General features: G+C 60.8%; 1 protein-coding gene across 1 annotated transcript; it reads left to right on the top strand.

The window, feature by feature from the left end:
• The first annotated feature begins 2,417 nt into the window (after positions 1-2,417).
• Positions 2,418-9,183, top strand: PRSS27 (serine protease 27). Its single transcript, XM_045870491.2, has 7 exons — positions 2,418-2,471; positions 5,941-5,967; positions 6,560-6,566; positions 6,667-6,829; positions 7,641-7,912; positions 8,202-8,371; positions 8,823-9,183. The coding sequence occupies exons 1-7, from the start codon at positions 2,418-2,420 to the stop codon at positions 9,108-9,110; spliced, it is 981 nt and encodes a 326-aa protein (XP_045726447.1). The 3' UTR covers positions 9,111-9,183.
• Positions 9,184-12,317: the final 3,134 nt, after the last annotated feature.

Here is a 12,317-nt window from a genome sequence, read left to right as displayed (position 1 = left end):
CCGATCAAATGGCCAGGGGCCAAGTTGGGCCACTTAATGTCCTATTCCTGGGACGGTTCATCTGAATGGGGCAGAAAAGGAGTTCTGGTCCTCTCAGCTGACATTCCTTAGGGAAGACATTCTAGCTGGTAGCCACATTCCCAGCTCAGGGAGTCACCCTGGGCACTACAGAGAGAGGCAGAGCATCCTGGGGGTGAGAAGGAAGGTCGTCAGCACAACCCTGGGTCCTGCATCTCTTCCTTCAACTGGAGCATCGCAGAAAGGTCCCACATACCAGGTCCTGCCAACCCACCAAAGCTTCTGAGAACATCCCTTGGGGTCCATGTATCTAAGCTGGCTTCCTGTCCCCTACTTTTGAAAAAAATCCACATGATTACACATTCCCAGCTGGTCACTGCTGAACATTTTGCCACCTTTCTTTTGGATGCTGGAGGATGTTGCTGCTGTTGTTACAAAACTTAAAATGTTTTCATCATTTTTATACTTACGAATTCTACTCATTGCCAAACTAGCTTTTGTTTGTTTTTGCAAGTACAAATATAACGTGGCCCACTAACACTTTGCTGCTTTTTCTGTATTTAGGATTTTCCTCTTGGAATAGCCTGCCAGCAGTGAAGTCGAATCAAAGGGAATAACTATTTTTTTTTAAAAGATTTTATTTATTTGAGAGAGAAGATGAGAGGAGAGAGAGAGCACATGAGAGGGGGTAGGGTCAGAGGGAGAAGCAGACTCCCCACTGAGCAGGGAGCCCGATGCAGGACTCGATCCTGGGACTCCAGGATCATGACCTGAGCTGAAGGCAGTTGCTCAACCAACTGAGCCACCCAGGCGCCCCAGGGAATAACTTTTAAAAAGCTGAAGCCACAGACTGACCAGCCGACTCCCAGAAGAGCTGCGCCCACCAGCCAGCCCATTTCCGCACAGCCCCGACCAACGGCATTCCTCTGCCACCTGCTGACTCCGAACAGGACAACTGGCCTCTCCCGGCTGGCTCTGATTTGCATTTACTTGATTAAAGAGGCTGGATCTTTCTCAGTAAAGCCTATTAGTCAAATTGGTTGTCGTTTTGAAACACTTTCCACAGTTTGTGATTAGACATTTTTCCCTTTGAAGTATGCCTTGTCGTCTGTTTGTTCACCTCGATATGGCGCACCGCCTGTGCTCAGAAAACCGTGTGCAAGGAATGAACCGACAAACGAACTGGGGGTGATGACCCCCCCACACCCCTCGCAGGGGGACTGAAGCGGGAACCATGGGCGGGGGCGGGGTTCGTCCCCTGGAGAGACCCCAGCCCGCGCGCCCCGCACTGCAGCCGGCGGCCACCAGGAGGCGGGCCCGCGCCGACCAGCCGCGCCGCAAGGGCCGGGGGCCGCGGCACACTCAGCGCGCCCCGCAGCCGGCGACCCCGGCCCCCACTCGCTCCCAGTCCGCGCACGCACCTGCTGCGCAGGCGGGGAAACTGAGGCAGGTCTCCGTCTGCGGCCCGGCGCCCACCCGCCGGAGCCTGCCTGGGTCGACCGCACCTGGTCCCGAGCCCGGACCCCGCGGCCCGGGCGGGAAGTGGCCGCCCCAGCCCCGAGTCCGGCCCTGACGTCAGCCCCGTGCTCCAAATAACTTCCTCCGGAGCCTCTTCCGCCGCCCGCATGTCTCGGAGCCCGGCCGGTCGCGCCCAGGGCAGGGGCGCCCGGGGACGCTCCTTCCGGGCCCGGCCTTCCCAGAAGCCGCTTCCGCCCCGCCCGCCCCGGCCCGCCACGCGCGGGAGGAGGGGGCAGCCCCGGGGAGGGGACGCGGTTCGGGGCCACCCGTGAGGGGCACTGGGGTCAGCTAAGGATAACCCCCCCCAACCCGACGGCGCCCCTGCTCTTCTTTGTCCCATAAGCACTGGTGACCTGGACTTTTCCGTATCCCCTTCCTCATCAGTGTAAGCCACAGACCTGAACTGTGTTGATCACTGATGCCCTGATACAAAGTAGGTGCTCAAAAAATCAATGAATGAACCAATGAATCAATGAATGAAACAGGGAGGGTCTGGTGGGCAGACTGCTGTCAGCTTATGTGGGGCCTGTGGCCAGTTGTGGGGGCTATCTGGTCAGTTATGGTGGAATCCCAGGCCACAAGCACCCAAATGGGGCAGGCACAAGACCCTAAGTTATTTTGGGGTGAGGGGTCTGCTCCCTCGGGGTTCAGGGACAGGTCATGGAGAAGTTGGGGTTCTGGGGCACCTCCTCCCGGCTGAGAGGAGCTGGGCAGGCTGGGCCAACAGGTTGGGTGGCATAGCCAAGCTGACACTCACCTCCAGCATAAAAGCCCACTTCATGGAGCCCTGCACCTTGAGCTGGTGCTCACAGACCTCCGGCTACCACTGCCCCCCAGTGCGGTGCCCCAGCTGGGCTGAGCCCAGGAGGCGACGGCCAGCCATGGCCCTGCTCCTGCTGCTGCTGTGGTTTGGTGAGTACTGGAGGTTGCAGAAAGTGGGTCCCCCTCCTGCCCAGAGGGGCGTCCTCTAACTGCCTGGAGCTCGAGCAAAATCCCCCACTCCCAGGCCAGACCTGGGGTTGCAGCACCAGCCCTCCTTTCCTGCCCCAGTGGAGGACCTGCTGAGCAGGTGGGAAGGCTCCAAGGTTCACTCCTGGGGCAGTGACCTGCGGAAGGCAGCCCAGTGACAGGCTGGGGGCACAGGTCCAAGAGGACCCTGAGGCAGAAACATGGGAGGGGCTCTCCTCCCCCCACCCCCAGCTTGTCTCTGTTGCTCATGGGCCAAGCTCTGGGTTTGGGATTTCTGCTTCCTCCCATCTCAGTCTCTTCCTGTCCCCCAGATAAAGGCATGGGGCTGCATGTGTGCAGGATCTGAACTTGGGGTCATTGGGCTCTAAAGCCTTGGATCACCTACTGCTGGGCTAGGGGAGGGGTGGCTGAGCTGCCACCCGAGCCTGGGAGCCCCCAGGAGGCCGGTAGGGGCTCACTGGGGGAGTGGGGAGCTAGGGGTGCAGGCTCCTGCTCGTACCAGACAGGGAGGATGTGTGGGGAGGAGCAAGGCCTGCATCCCTTTCCCCTCTCCCAGTCCTGGGTCAGGGTCAGCAGGTCCCAGCCAGGGGGACCCCACCTGCCAGGCCCCTTCCCACAAGGCAGGCTGCTCCCTGCCAGGGAAACACTCCCGCATTCCTGGGCTAGCCTGGCCAGCCTGGTGCCACATCACTTCCCTGTCCTCAAGTCACCTCCCAGGGATGGGCCAGGTCACCCCAAGCTTTGACTCTGCTGGGGCTCCAGGCTTCCTACCAGTGGTCAGAGGACACCAGGCTGGCATTTCAGTGGGGAGGCCCCAGAATCCCCAGGCTCTATGGGGCCTCCCCAACCCTTGCTGCCTGGCTTCTCCCTCCTGGCTTCCTGGCACGGGGATAATGACATTTTTGGAGGGAGCCCATCTCCAGTAGGGGTGTAATGCCGTGATTACTTCTAATGGGGTGAGTAATCACGGTCATTGCCAAAGTGGAAACAGCAGCCTGCATCTGGCTTTACAAACAGTTGTGAGCAGGAGTTGTGGGCTCCTTCAATGCCATCCTCACTCCCCACCTCCTAAAACCTTGGGTCTCTCCCAACCCCGCCAGCTGAGCCCTGACCAGCTACAGGAGCATGGGGACCCTGGGCCCACACCAGGGGCCACATGCCCCCTGTGGCTCAGCCAGCCCCCAACAGGGCACCCACCCTGCAGAGCCCAGGGCTCCACAGTACCCCTTCTGGTCAGCCCTGCCCCCACAGCTGTTCTCTTTCTGTACATTCCCTGGGCTCAGGCCCCCTGGAAGGGGGCTCTGCCTGGACTGAGCCCCTGGGCCCCTAGGTGAGATGAGACTAGGATACTCCCTCCAGAGCGAGGTGGGCAGAGCTCTGTGTGGCTCAGCAGGAGGACGGAGAGCTCAGGACCGGGAGCCAGGCTTCCTAGACAGCACAAGCAAGAAGGGCTGCCTGGAGGCAGGGACATTTCACTTGAACCTTGATCTGGATTAGGACCTGTAGGATTCACACTAGTACAGACCAGGAGGAAAGGGCCTCTAAGCAGAGGGGTGTTGTTAGCAAGCACTCAGAGGTCAGAAGACTCAGCCTATATGAGAAACAGTTGCATGAAGCTGGGTTGAGGAAGTCTGCAAAGACTCGAGGAGGGGGGATCCACCGGGCCCCAGGCGTGTGTACTCGATCCTGGGTGTGGACCACGATTCCAGCTGCATGTAAGGGAAGGGGGGCTGGCTGTGGGGGGGACCAGAAGGCCCTGGAAAATCTGCACAGGGAGGGAATGAGCCTGAAGGAACGTCAGTGCCCACGAGGACTGGGGTGAACTGAAGCATCGACTACAAGCATAATCATCAGAGCTTAGGAAAAGCAGCTAGTTGGGTGTCTTCAATACAGTTAAATTACTTTATACTAGGTGAGGGAGGCTGGAGGGAACAGCCCAGGGGACATTTGCACTTTCAAAGGGTACCTGTTGGGGCGCCTGGGTGGCTCAGTCGGTTGAGCGGCTGCCTTCGGCTCGGGTCATGGTCCCTGGGTCCTGGGATCGAGCCCCGCATTGGGCTCCCTGCTCGGCAGAGAGCCTGCTTCTCCCTCTCCCTGTCTGCTGCTCTTCCTACTTGTGCTCTCTATCTCTGTTAAATAAATAAATAAAAATCTTTAAAAAATAAATAAATAAAAGGGTACCTGTTAACACAAATCAGGGACTAGAATGTCCAGGGCAGACTTCCTGTCGCCATCACTGGCCTGGGCAGACAGCACGCTTGCCCCCACATTTTGCCTGGCGCCCCTACTTTGAAGAGCGCCAGTCCTGCCTGTGCCTGCTCAGCGCCCCGCATCTAGCCCCTCCCCATCTCTGCTTCTTGCCAACCCCACCCTCAGCACTGGGGAGCGTACCCCTCGGATTGGTGCTCTAGCAGGAAGCATGGGGTCCTTGTAAAAACCCCCAGCGTCATGGAGATGCGTGGCTCAGCCCCCGCAGCCCCTCCCCTCTGTGGAACTGCTGAACTCCTCTGGTCAGAGTGAACTTGCCACACCCTCTGGTCACCAAATGGGTTGGGGCTGAGGTGGGGAGAAGCTGTCCTGAGCCCACCCCCCCAGCTTTGATCAGATTCTCCCCCAGTGAACCAGATATGCTGGGGACACTTGGGAGACAGGCAAGTGTTTCTGGAGTGTTGCTGACACTGGGCTGGGGTCTGCAGGCTGGGGTGGAGGTTCCCGTGTGCCTCCCTGTGTCCAGAGATATGGGGGGTGACGGGTCCTGGGGAGACAGGCTCTACTCCGACCCCTCTGCCTGTCCCCTCCCCTGGGGGGGTGGCCCAGCATGGGGGTCTTGGGCTCTAACTACAGAACATACTGAGATGTGTGATGGGTGTTCAGTTCTTGGGAGTCTGGAATCTCGGAGGGACTGACCCATGATGTCACTGGCTGGCTTCTCTCTGCTCCCCAGGGACCGCAGAGACCTGAGGGACACTCTGGGAAGAACCCTAGGGAGGTTGACTCTTGCTGGAGCAGACTGTGTGTGAGACGCTCTAGGCCTCTTGCTTGATCCCAGCTCCAGCCTGTTCCGGGGGGGGAAGGCAGACCTCCCCCGCCCCTGGCACCAGAACTTCCAGATAGGGACTGGTATAGGGCATGGAGGGAGACCCCGAGGACAGAAGCAGCAGAGTCAAGCCATGATGGGGGTCCCCTCACTGGCGTCTCCTGATTGGCTCCCGTGTGGCAGGGAGTTGGTCTGCCCTTGCAGATAAGCTCTGGGCCTCTGGAGACATAGAAGCCGCCTGGCCTTTCCTGCCAGGCTGCTCTGTAGACTGTCCTTCGGTGTCCTCAGAATGCTGGGAGTGGAATGGAGGAAGGGCTGCTCTGACCAGCAGTGGGCAGGGGAGAAGCTGACCTTGGCTTTGGCAAAGCCGGACGATCACCCTTTTTTCTCACCTCCAGGGACTCCAGGAGCTGCGGCATCAAGTGGTAAGCATCTGAGGCCCTTGGGTTGGGGGACAAGGGCGGGGGCCAGTCTGAGAGCAGCAAGACTGGCCAGAGGCACGTGCGCACGCACGCGCACACACACACACATGCACACACACACACAGCCAGAGCGAGACCCAGAATCCAGGGGTGGAGCACGGGGAATCCCGAAGTAAGAACAGCTGTGGTTCCGCAGAATTAGAGCCAAGACAGGAGAGAAGGAGGAGGGCCTGCTACGCGGTACAGAAGGCACAGGAGCCCAGCGAGGCAGGACGCACAGAGGAGGCGGGCAGGGAAAAGTGACAGCAGAGAGGCTAAAGACAATCTGAGGACCATCCTGCTGTAACAGTAACAGACCCCGCAGCATCACCTATGCTGTGGGGGACCCTCCCGGTGCCCGCTGTCCCTCCGGAAGCCTCTGTTTGCCTGGCCCTGGGACAAGAACTTACTGAGAATTATCTGAACCCTCTCCGAGTCTCATGACCCGAGAGGTAGGTCTGAGGTCACCATTTCAGAAGTGAAGGGTGGGGGGACTCTCCCCCTGTGTCTGTGTCTGGCCGCCCTCGCCCCTGACCTGCCCAAGTTCTCCGTGCAGGTCAAGGGTAGGGAGGGCCCAGAATTGGGCAGAAAATGGAAGCTGGAGTGTGGGGTTGGGAACCAGAAGGCACCCCCAGTGAGCGCCACCCTGGCCTTGTCCCCTAGTGTGCGGGCGCCCGAGGATGCTGAACAGGATGGTGGGCGGCCAGGACGCCTTGGAGGGCGAGTGGCCCTGGCAGGTCAGCATCCAGCGCAACGGAAGCCACTTCTGCGGGGGCAGCCTCATCACAGAGCGTTGGGTCCTCACCGCCGCGCACTGCTTCTCCAAGTGAGTCAGCTGGCCCCCAGGCTCCCTCCACCCCCAGCAAGGGCTCCAGCACCTCGGACAGCGCCGGGCCGGCCGGGTGCCCAACCTGGCTGCTGTCTAGGGCTCTCAGCCCCGCAACCTGGGCCCCGCCCCGTAGCCCCAAAGCCCGCAGCCTGGCAGGGAAGGGTCCCCCGCCCCGTTGCTGGTCTCGCCAGTGAGGCGCTCTGCCAGGCGGGGGGCCGCGTCCCTGCCCCCCTCCCATACCTCAAATCCAGGACACTCCTTTCCAACTGGGACTTGGGTTCCAGATAAGCCCTCGGGCTGAGGTCCCCTATGCCACCATACTAGGAGCCGCCTGGCCCCAGACCCCCATCTGGGCTCTTGACTCACCACAGCGCTGGGATTCTTTAACAAACTCACATCTTAAATTCAGAAATGTAGGCTCAGAGGGAGTAGGTCGCTTGCCCAAGGCTCATGGGCTGGCCCCCAGCTGCAGACTGGGTGGCATCTCTTTCAACCCTTCCAGGTAGGGACTGTTACAGAGGAGGAAACGGAGTCACAGAGAACTTGCTAGGTGACTTGCCCAAGGTCATCTGGTAGCCAAGGGTGGGTCTGGGCATTCGAGTCAGGAATTAAAGCTGCTTCAGCTTCTAACTGTGCTGTGCGTCCCCCTGGGGAGGACTGTTTTGAAGACCGCATGCAGGCACCGTGGCGGGCGGGGAGGGGGCTGGTAGCAGAGGGACCACCCCAGCCCCTCCCTGTTTTGAAGCTCCGTCCAACCCCTCCCAGTCCCTCTTTTGTCTCACACCAGCCCTCTGCTCTTTCCCACCAGCACCTCCCAGACATCCCTGTACCAGGTCCTGCTTGGGGCGCAGCAGCTAGTGAGGCCAGGCCCACACGCTGTGTACGCCCCGGTGAAGCGGGTGGAGAGCAACCCCCTGTACCAGGGCATGGCCTCCAGTGCCGACGTGGCCCTGGTGGAGCTGGAGGCACCGGTGACCTTCACCAACTATATCCTCCCTGTGTGTGTGCCTGACCCCTCGGTCGTCTTTGAGACGGGCACGAACTGCTGGGTCACCGGATGGGGCAGCCCCAGTGAGGAAGGTAATGGGGCAGAGCTGGGGGAGAGCAGGGGACAGGTCTAGAGAAGGGCAGTCTGTGGCGGGGGGGCCACTCTGAACCAACACTCTTCTGCTGACACTGGTACACGTGTCTCTCCTCCATAGGGGGGAGTGGGTACGGGAAAGCGGAGCTCAGGAGCCATAGGCATGTGGGGAGAAGGGGAGTAGCAAGAGCCAGGTCTCAACCCAAGCAAGAAATGAGGAGGGGCAGAGGGCCATGGGGTCCTCGGTAAGACCGTGCACTGAGCTGTGGGCTGTTTCACCCTCCCCAGACCGCCTGCCCAACCCGCGGATCCTGCAGAAGCTCGCAGTGCCCATCATCGACACACTCAAGTGCAACCTGCTCTACAGCAAAGACACCGAGTCAGGTTTCCAGGCAAAAGCCATCAAGGACGACATGCTGTGTGCTGGCTTTGCCGAGGGCAAGAAGGACGCCTGCAAGGTAGGGGCTGGGATGGGCCATGCCCGAGGCCGAGCCCTGCTCCCTAGGGCCAGGTCGAGGTGGGAGCCAGCCTGGCTGGGCCCAGGCGGCCCCAGTAGGTGGGGCCATGGTCCACACCAGAGCCTGGCATTCCATCAGCTGGGGAACGCAGACTCCCGGACCCCACCCAGCATGGTCGGCCGGTTTAAGGGTCTGCGGTGGGCCAGGAACCTTCAAAAGCCCCTCGGATGTGAATCAGAGCAGGTAATCTGGGGGTGCTAGGGAAATGGGCACCCCAGGGCAGAAAAGGAAGGACCAGCCAGCGGGTGGTGGGATGGGGGTCCCAGGCAGGGATGTTCCTGGAGGAGCAGGGGAGAGGGACAAGGGGAGGCAGTGTGTGCGTGTACCTGGGTGCCACAGAGGCTGGCTCTTGGGCCCATGGGCTCTGACTGCACCTCTGCTTCTTCCACAGGGCGACTCGGGGGGACCCCTGGTGTGCCTGGTGGGTCAGTCATGGCTGCAGGCCGGGGTGATCAGCTGGGGCGAGGGCTGTGCCCGCCGGAACCGCCCAGGTGTCTACATCCGGGTCACCTCCCACCATACCTGGATCCATCGGATCATCCCGGAACTACAATTCCAACAGGCCAGGCTGGGTGGCCAGAAGCGGGGGCCCTGGCAGTCCCTCGTTCAGAACTCTGTGCCCTGCCTGGCAGCCCATGCGGGCCTCTGGGTCCTTGTGGCCCTGCTCACCCTCCTCTGAGCCCCGGGACCCATGCTGTACATTTGTAAATAGCGCTCCCATTATTTCCGGTCAAACGCCCATTTTTTATTTATGTTTGTTCTCCAATAAAAACCTGACCTCAGTGCTGGCTGCCCCGTGGTGCCTCAGGGGGAGGCGGGTGGCGGCACACCAGATGGAGGGCTGATGCAGCTCTGGGCTGGGGGCTGAGGCTCCCCAGTGGGAAGGGAGCTGAGGCAGGTGCACTGGACACCCATCCCCAGATCCCCTCATAGGGGCTTCCCTGCTCCCAGCCCTGCCTCAGCGTCTGCCAACATCGTCCTTCCTCACTGTATCCCTGAAGGGTACCCCTGGGGGGCAGCAACAGATACGAGCAGAAAAAGCAGGGGCCCAGTGGAGGGTCCTAGAGGAGGAAGGCTTTGATCTCCCACAGCCCCACTGCCTGTGTCTGAATCACCCCAAGACTCCTCTAAATAACATTAGCAGGGTGACTCACCCATGGCTGTGCTTTCCTACTGCAATGGGGTGGGGAAGGCAAGGGCTGTTCCTGGTGCCCTGGGACCCCCAGGGACTCCTTGTTCCCTGGGTCCCTCTTGGGCCCTGGCTCCTTTTCCTGCACCCCCTCCCTCAGCTTCAGTTTCTCAGTCGTGAGTCCCAAACAGGGTGGGACTGGAATTGGGGCCCACATCTGCTGGGAGACATCAGACAAGTTGCTACCCTCTCTGAGCCGAGAAGAGCGCCCCCACCTGACTATCAGAGGTGACTTGGGTGGTGAACTCAGTGAAGGTCAAGGCAGGGAGAGGTAGAGACCTAGATCCTGCCCCTGGGCTCCCATGCCTGCCCACCTCCCTCCTAGGCTCCAGACCTCCCTGGCAACAGCCTGGGGACAGCTCTGCTGGGCCACCAACCCCAACACTCTGGGAGGCCAGGCCTCCCTAAACCTCAAAGATGCAGGGACCAGTATGAGCCCCAAATCCACACATTGCATGGGCAGGCCACTCAGGCCCATGGAGGTCAACAGGGCAGGCCCCCCTGCCCAGGCGAGGACCTACTTCCTTCTTCTTTCCGCAGGGTTTAGGGTTCAGGCCATACTAGCTGGAGTCTTCAGTGGTTTGTGCAAGGATCCCTGAGAACTCAGAAATGAGCTAGAATCCATCACAGCCTCCCAGCTCTGCAGCTCACCCCTGCTTCCCAGCCACCCTCTTGTGGCCTGTTGCCACCAGGAATCCAGCACAAAAGGTCTCCAGAGCTCAGATCCCCAGCTTGCTCCAGCCCTGCTCAGGCCTGCCCGGCGCGGCTGCCCCAGGAGACAACCTCAGGCTCGTCGCTTGGCCCAGATACAACCACAGCAGGCCCCTCTTGGAGCCAGATGGTCAGCTCCCTCGTTTGGGCCGATTCCTGAAAGTTATCTGGGCTTGCCTGTGAGCTCAGCAACCATCCACTGGACCAGACTCCTAGGAAGGCAGGGCCAGGTCTCCGGCTGCCTTGCGTCCCACACATGCACACATGTGTGCACACGCATGCACATACACCCATATATAACACACACACTCATGCACACACTCACGGGCGCACACAAAGGCACAGCTTGCCCAGGCCTGGTGCCGGGAAGAAGGCAGACCTGGATATTTCTGGAATGGATCAATAACCACTTAGCAAGCACCTGCTGTGAACCGGCCCCGGGGACAGAGTGGGAACACGAATTCCCTTCTGTGCTCCACTTTGTCTGGGATGTCCTTGCCACCAGGGAGGGGAGGCAACTGGCAGAGGCTCACAGGGTCCCACCCCCCTGCTGGCTGCTCAGTGGCCCTCTAGGGATCAGGTGGCTTGACGAGCTCCTTCTCCAGACCAGATGGGCTCCAAGTCCCTTGGGTGGGGGGCGGGGGGAAGCAGCTGCTCTGAGGTCCAGATGGAGATGGAGGTGGGGGGAGAGGGTCTGGGCTGAGGGCAGCCCTAGGGACGAGCTCTGGGTCATTCTGGCTGGGAACAGGGGCTGGCCTGGGTCCTGCAGCCTTGGAGAGAGCCCGGGTGAACCCACCACCCCATTCTGGGGGTAGAAAAAGCCTCCAGCCCGGGGCTGGGGTGGGGGGGGGTGCTTCGAGGTTGACTGGTCTCTGGAGGGAGGCCATGCCACCCCACCTGTGCCTCCTCTCGTCGGCTGTTCAGCTTTCTGCTGCTCTGAGCAACCCCCATCACCCCCACCCTCCTGCCTCTGCTACAGGACAGGGGCCTGGTCAGGATCCTTGGGCATAGTCCCCATCCCCTGGGCTCCCCAAACTCGGGCCCCCCCAGACCAGGGGCAGACATTCGAGAGAGGGGAAGAGAAAACACTCTCGCAGAGGCTGGGGGTTTAAAGGGAGAGGTTTATTTCATGCAGTTGACACCCACAGCAGGTGGACGAGTGTTGGGACAGGGGCTGAGGAGAGAAACCGCCCTGCTGTCACCGTCTCCTCTCCCACCCTGGGCAGGGGGGCAGCTCATACACAACTTTCCATGTTGCTGCCAAGCCTCAGAGCCATCTGCCAGGGGGTGGACGGAGGTGTCAGAGAGCAGGCAGGCACAGACCAGGAGACTGTCCTCCGGCACAGGCTGGGGCCCACAGCGAAAAGCCCACCTTGGGGCAACCACAGCAGCCTGCAGGGGAAACAGGAGGAGGGGGCCGACCTCTCGGGGGCTGCAGCCAAGCACGGAAATCCATATCTGTGTGCGCATTACGATCAGCCTGTGAGAGTCCCAGGAAGGAAAACCACTGGGCCAGCTCCCCAGGCCCCTTCTGGCCTCAGGAACCAGAGGTCAGCCATGGCTGTGAGGTCAAAGGATTGGCCCTATACCCTGTGCTGAGTCCCAGGCCCTGGAGCATCTGTGCAGGGAGTAGGAGCCTGAGGCAGCCACCCCGAGGTCAGGTGCTCAGAAGGCAGGGCAGGCGGGACGCGCTCAGGAGGAAGGAAAAGGGGTGTGTGTGCAAGTAAAAGCCAGAGACCAAGTCCCTCTCAACCCGGGGGGCTGGAGCGGAGCTGTGTCTGCCCCCGGCCAGGCCACTGATCACACAAGCTCTGAGGCACCCGGCCGGCTTGAGGGCACAGGCTCCCAGGGACGGAGGAACAGCTGCGGCCCTGGGCCCCCCAAGCCAGCCACTGCCTCCTGCTCTGGGGAGGATGTTACGAGGCCAGAAAGACCTGCTGGGTGGACACAACCAAGCACAGCAGGGAGGAGAAGCCCGGCCAGGGG

This window comes from Mirounga angustirostris, unplaced genomic scaffold (assembly GCF_029215605.1).
Source record: "Mirounga angustirostris isolate CCGP_5_RB_7025 unplaced genomic scaffold, mMirAng1.0.hap1 SCAF_5, whole genome shotgun sequence".
In the NCBI taxonomy this organism is placed as follows: domain Eukaryota; kingdom Metazoa; phylum Chordata; class Mammalia; order Carnivora; family Phocidae; genus Mirounga; species Mirounga angustirostris.
This window is presented reverse-complemented; position numbering and strand designations above follow the sequence as displayed.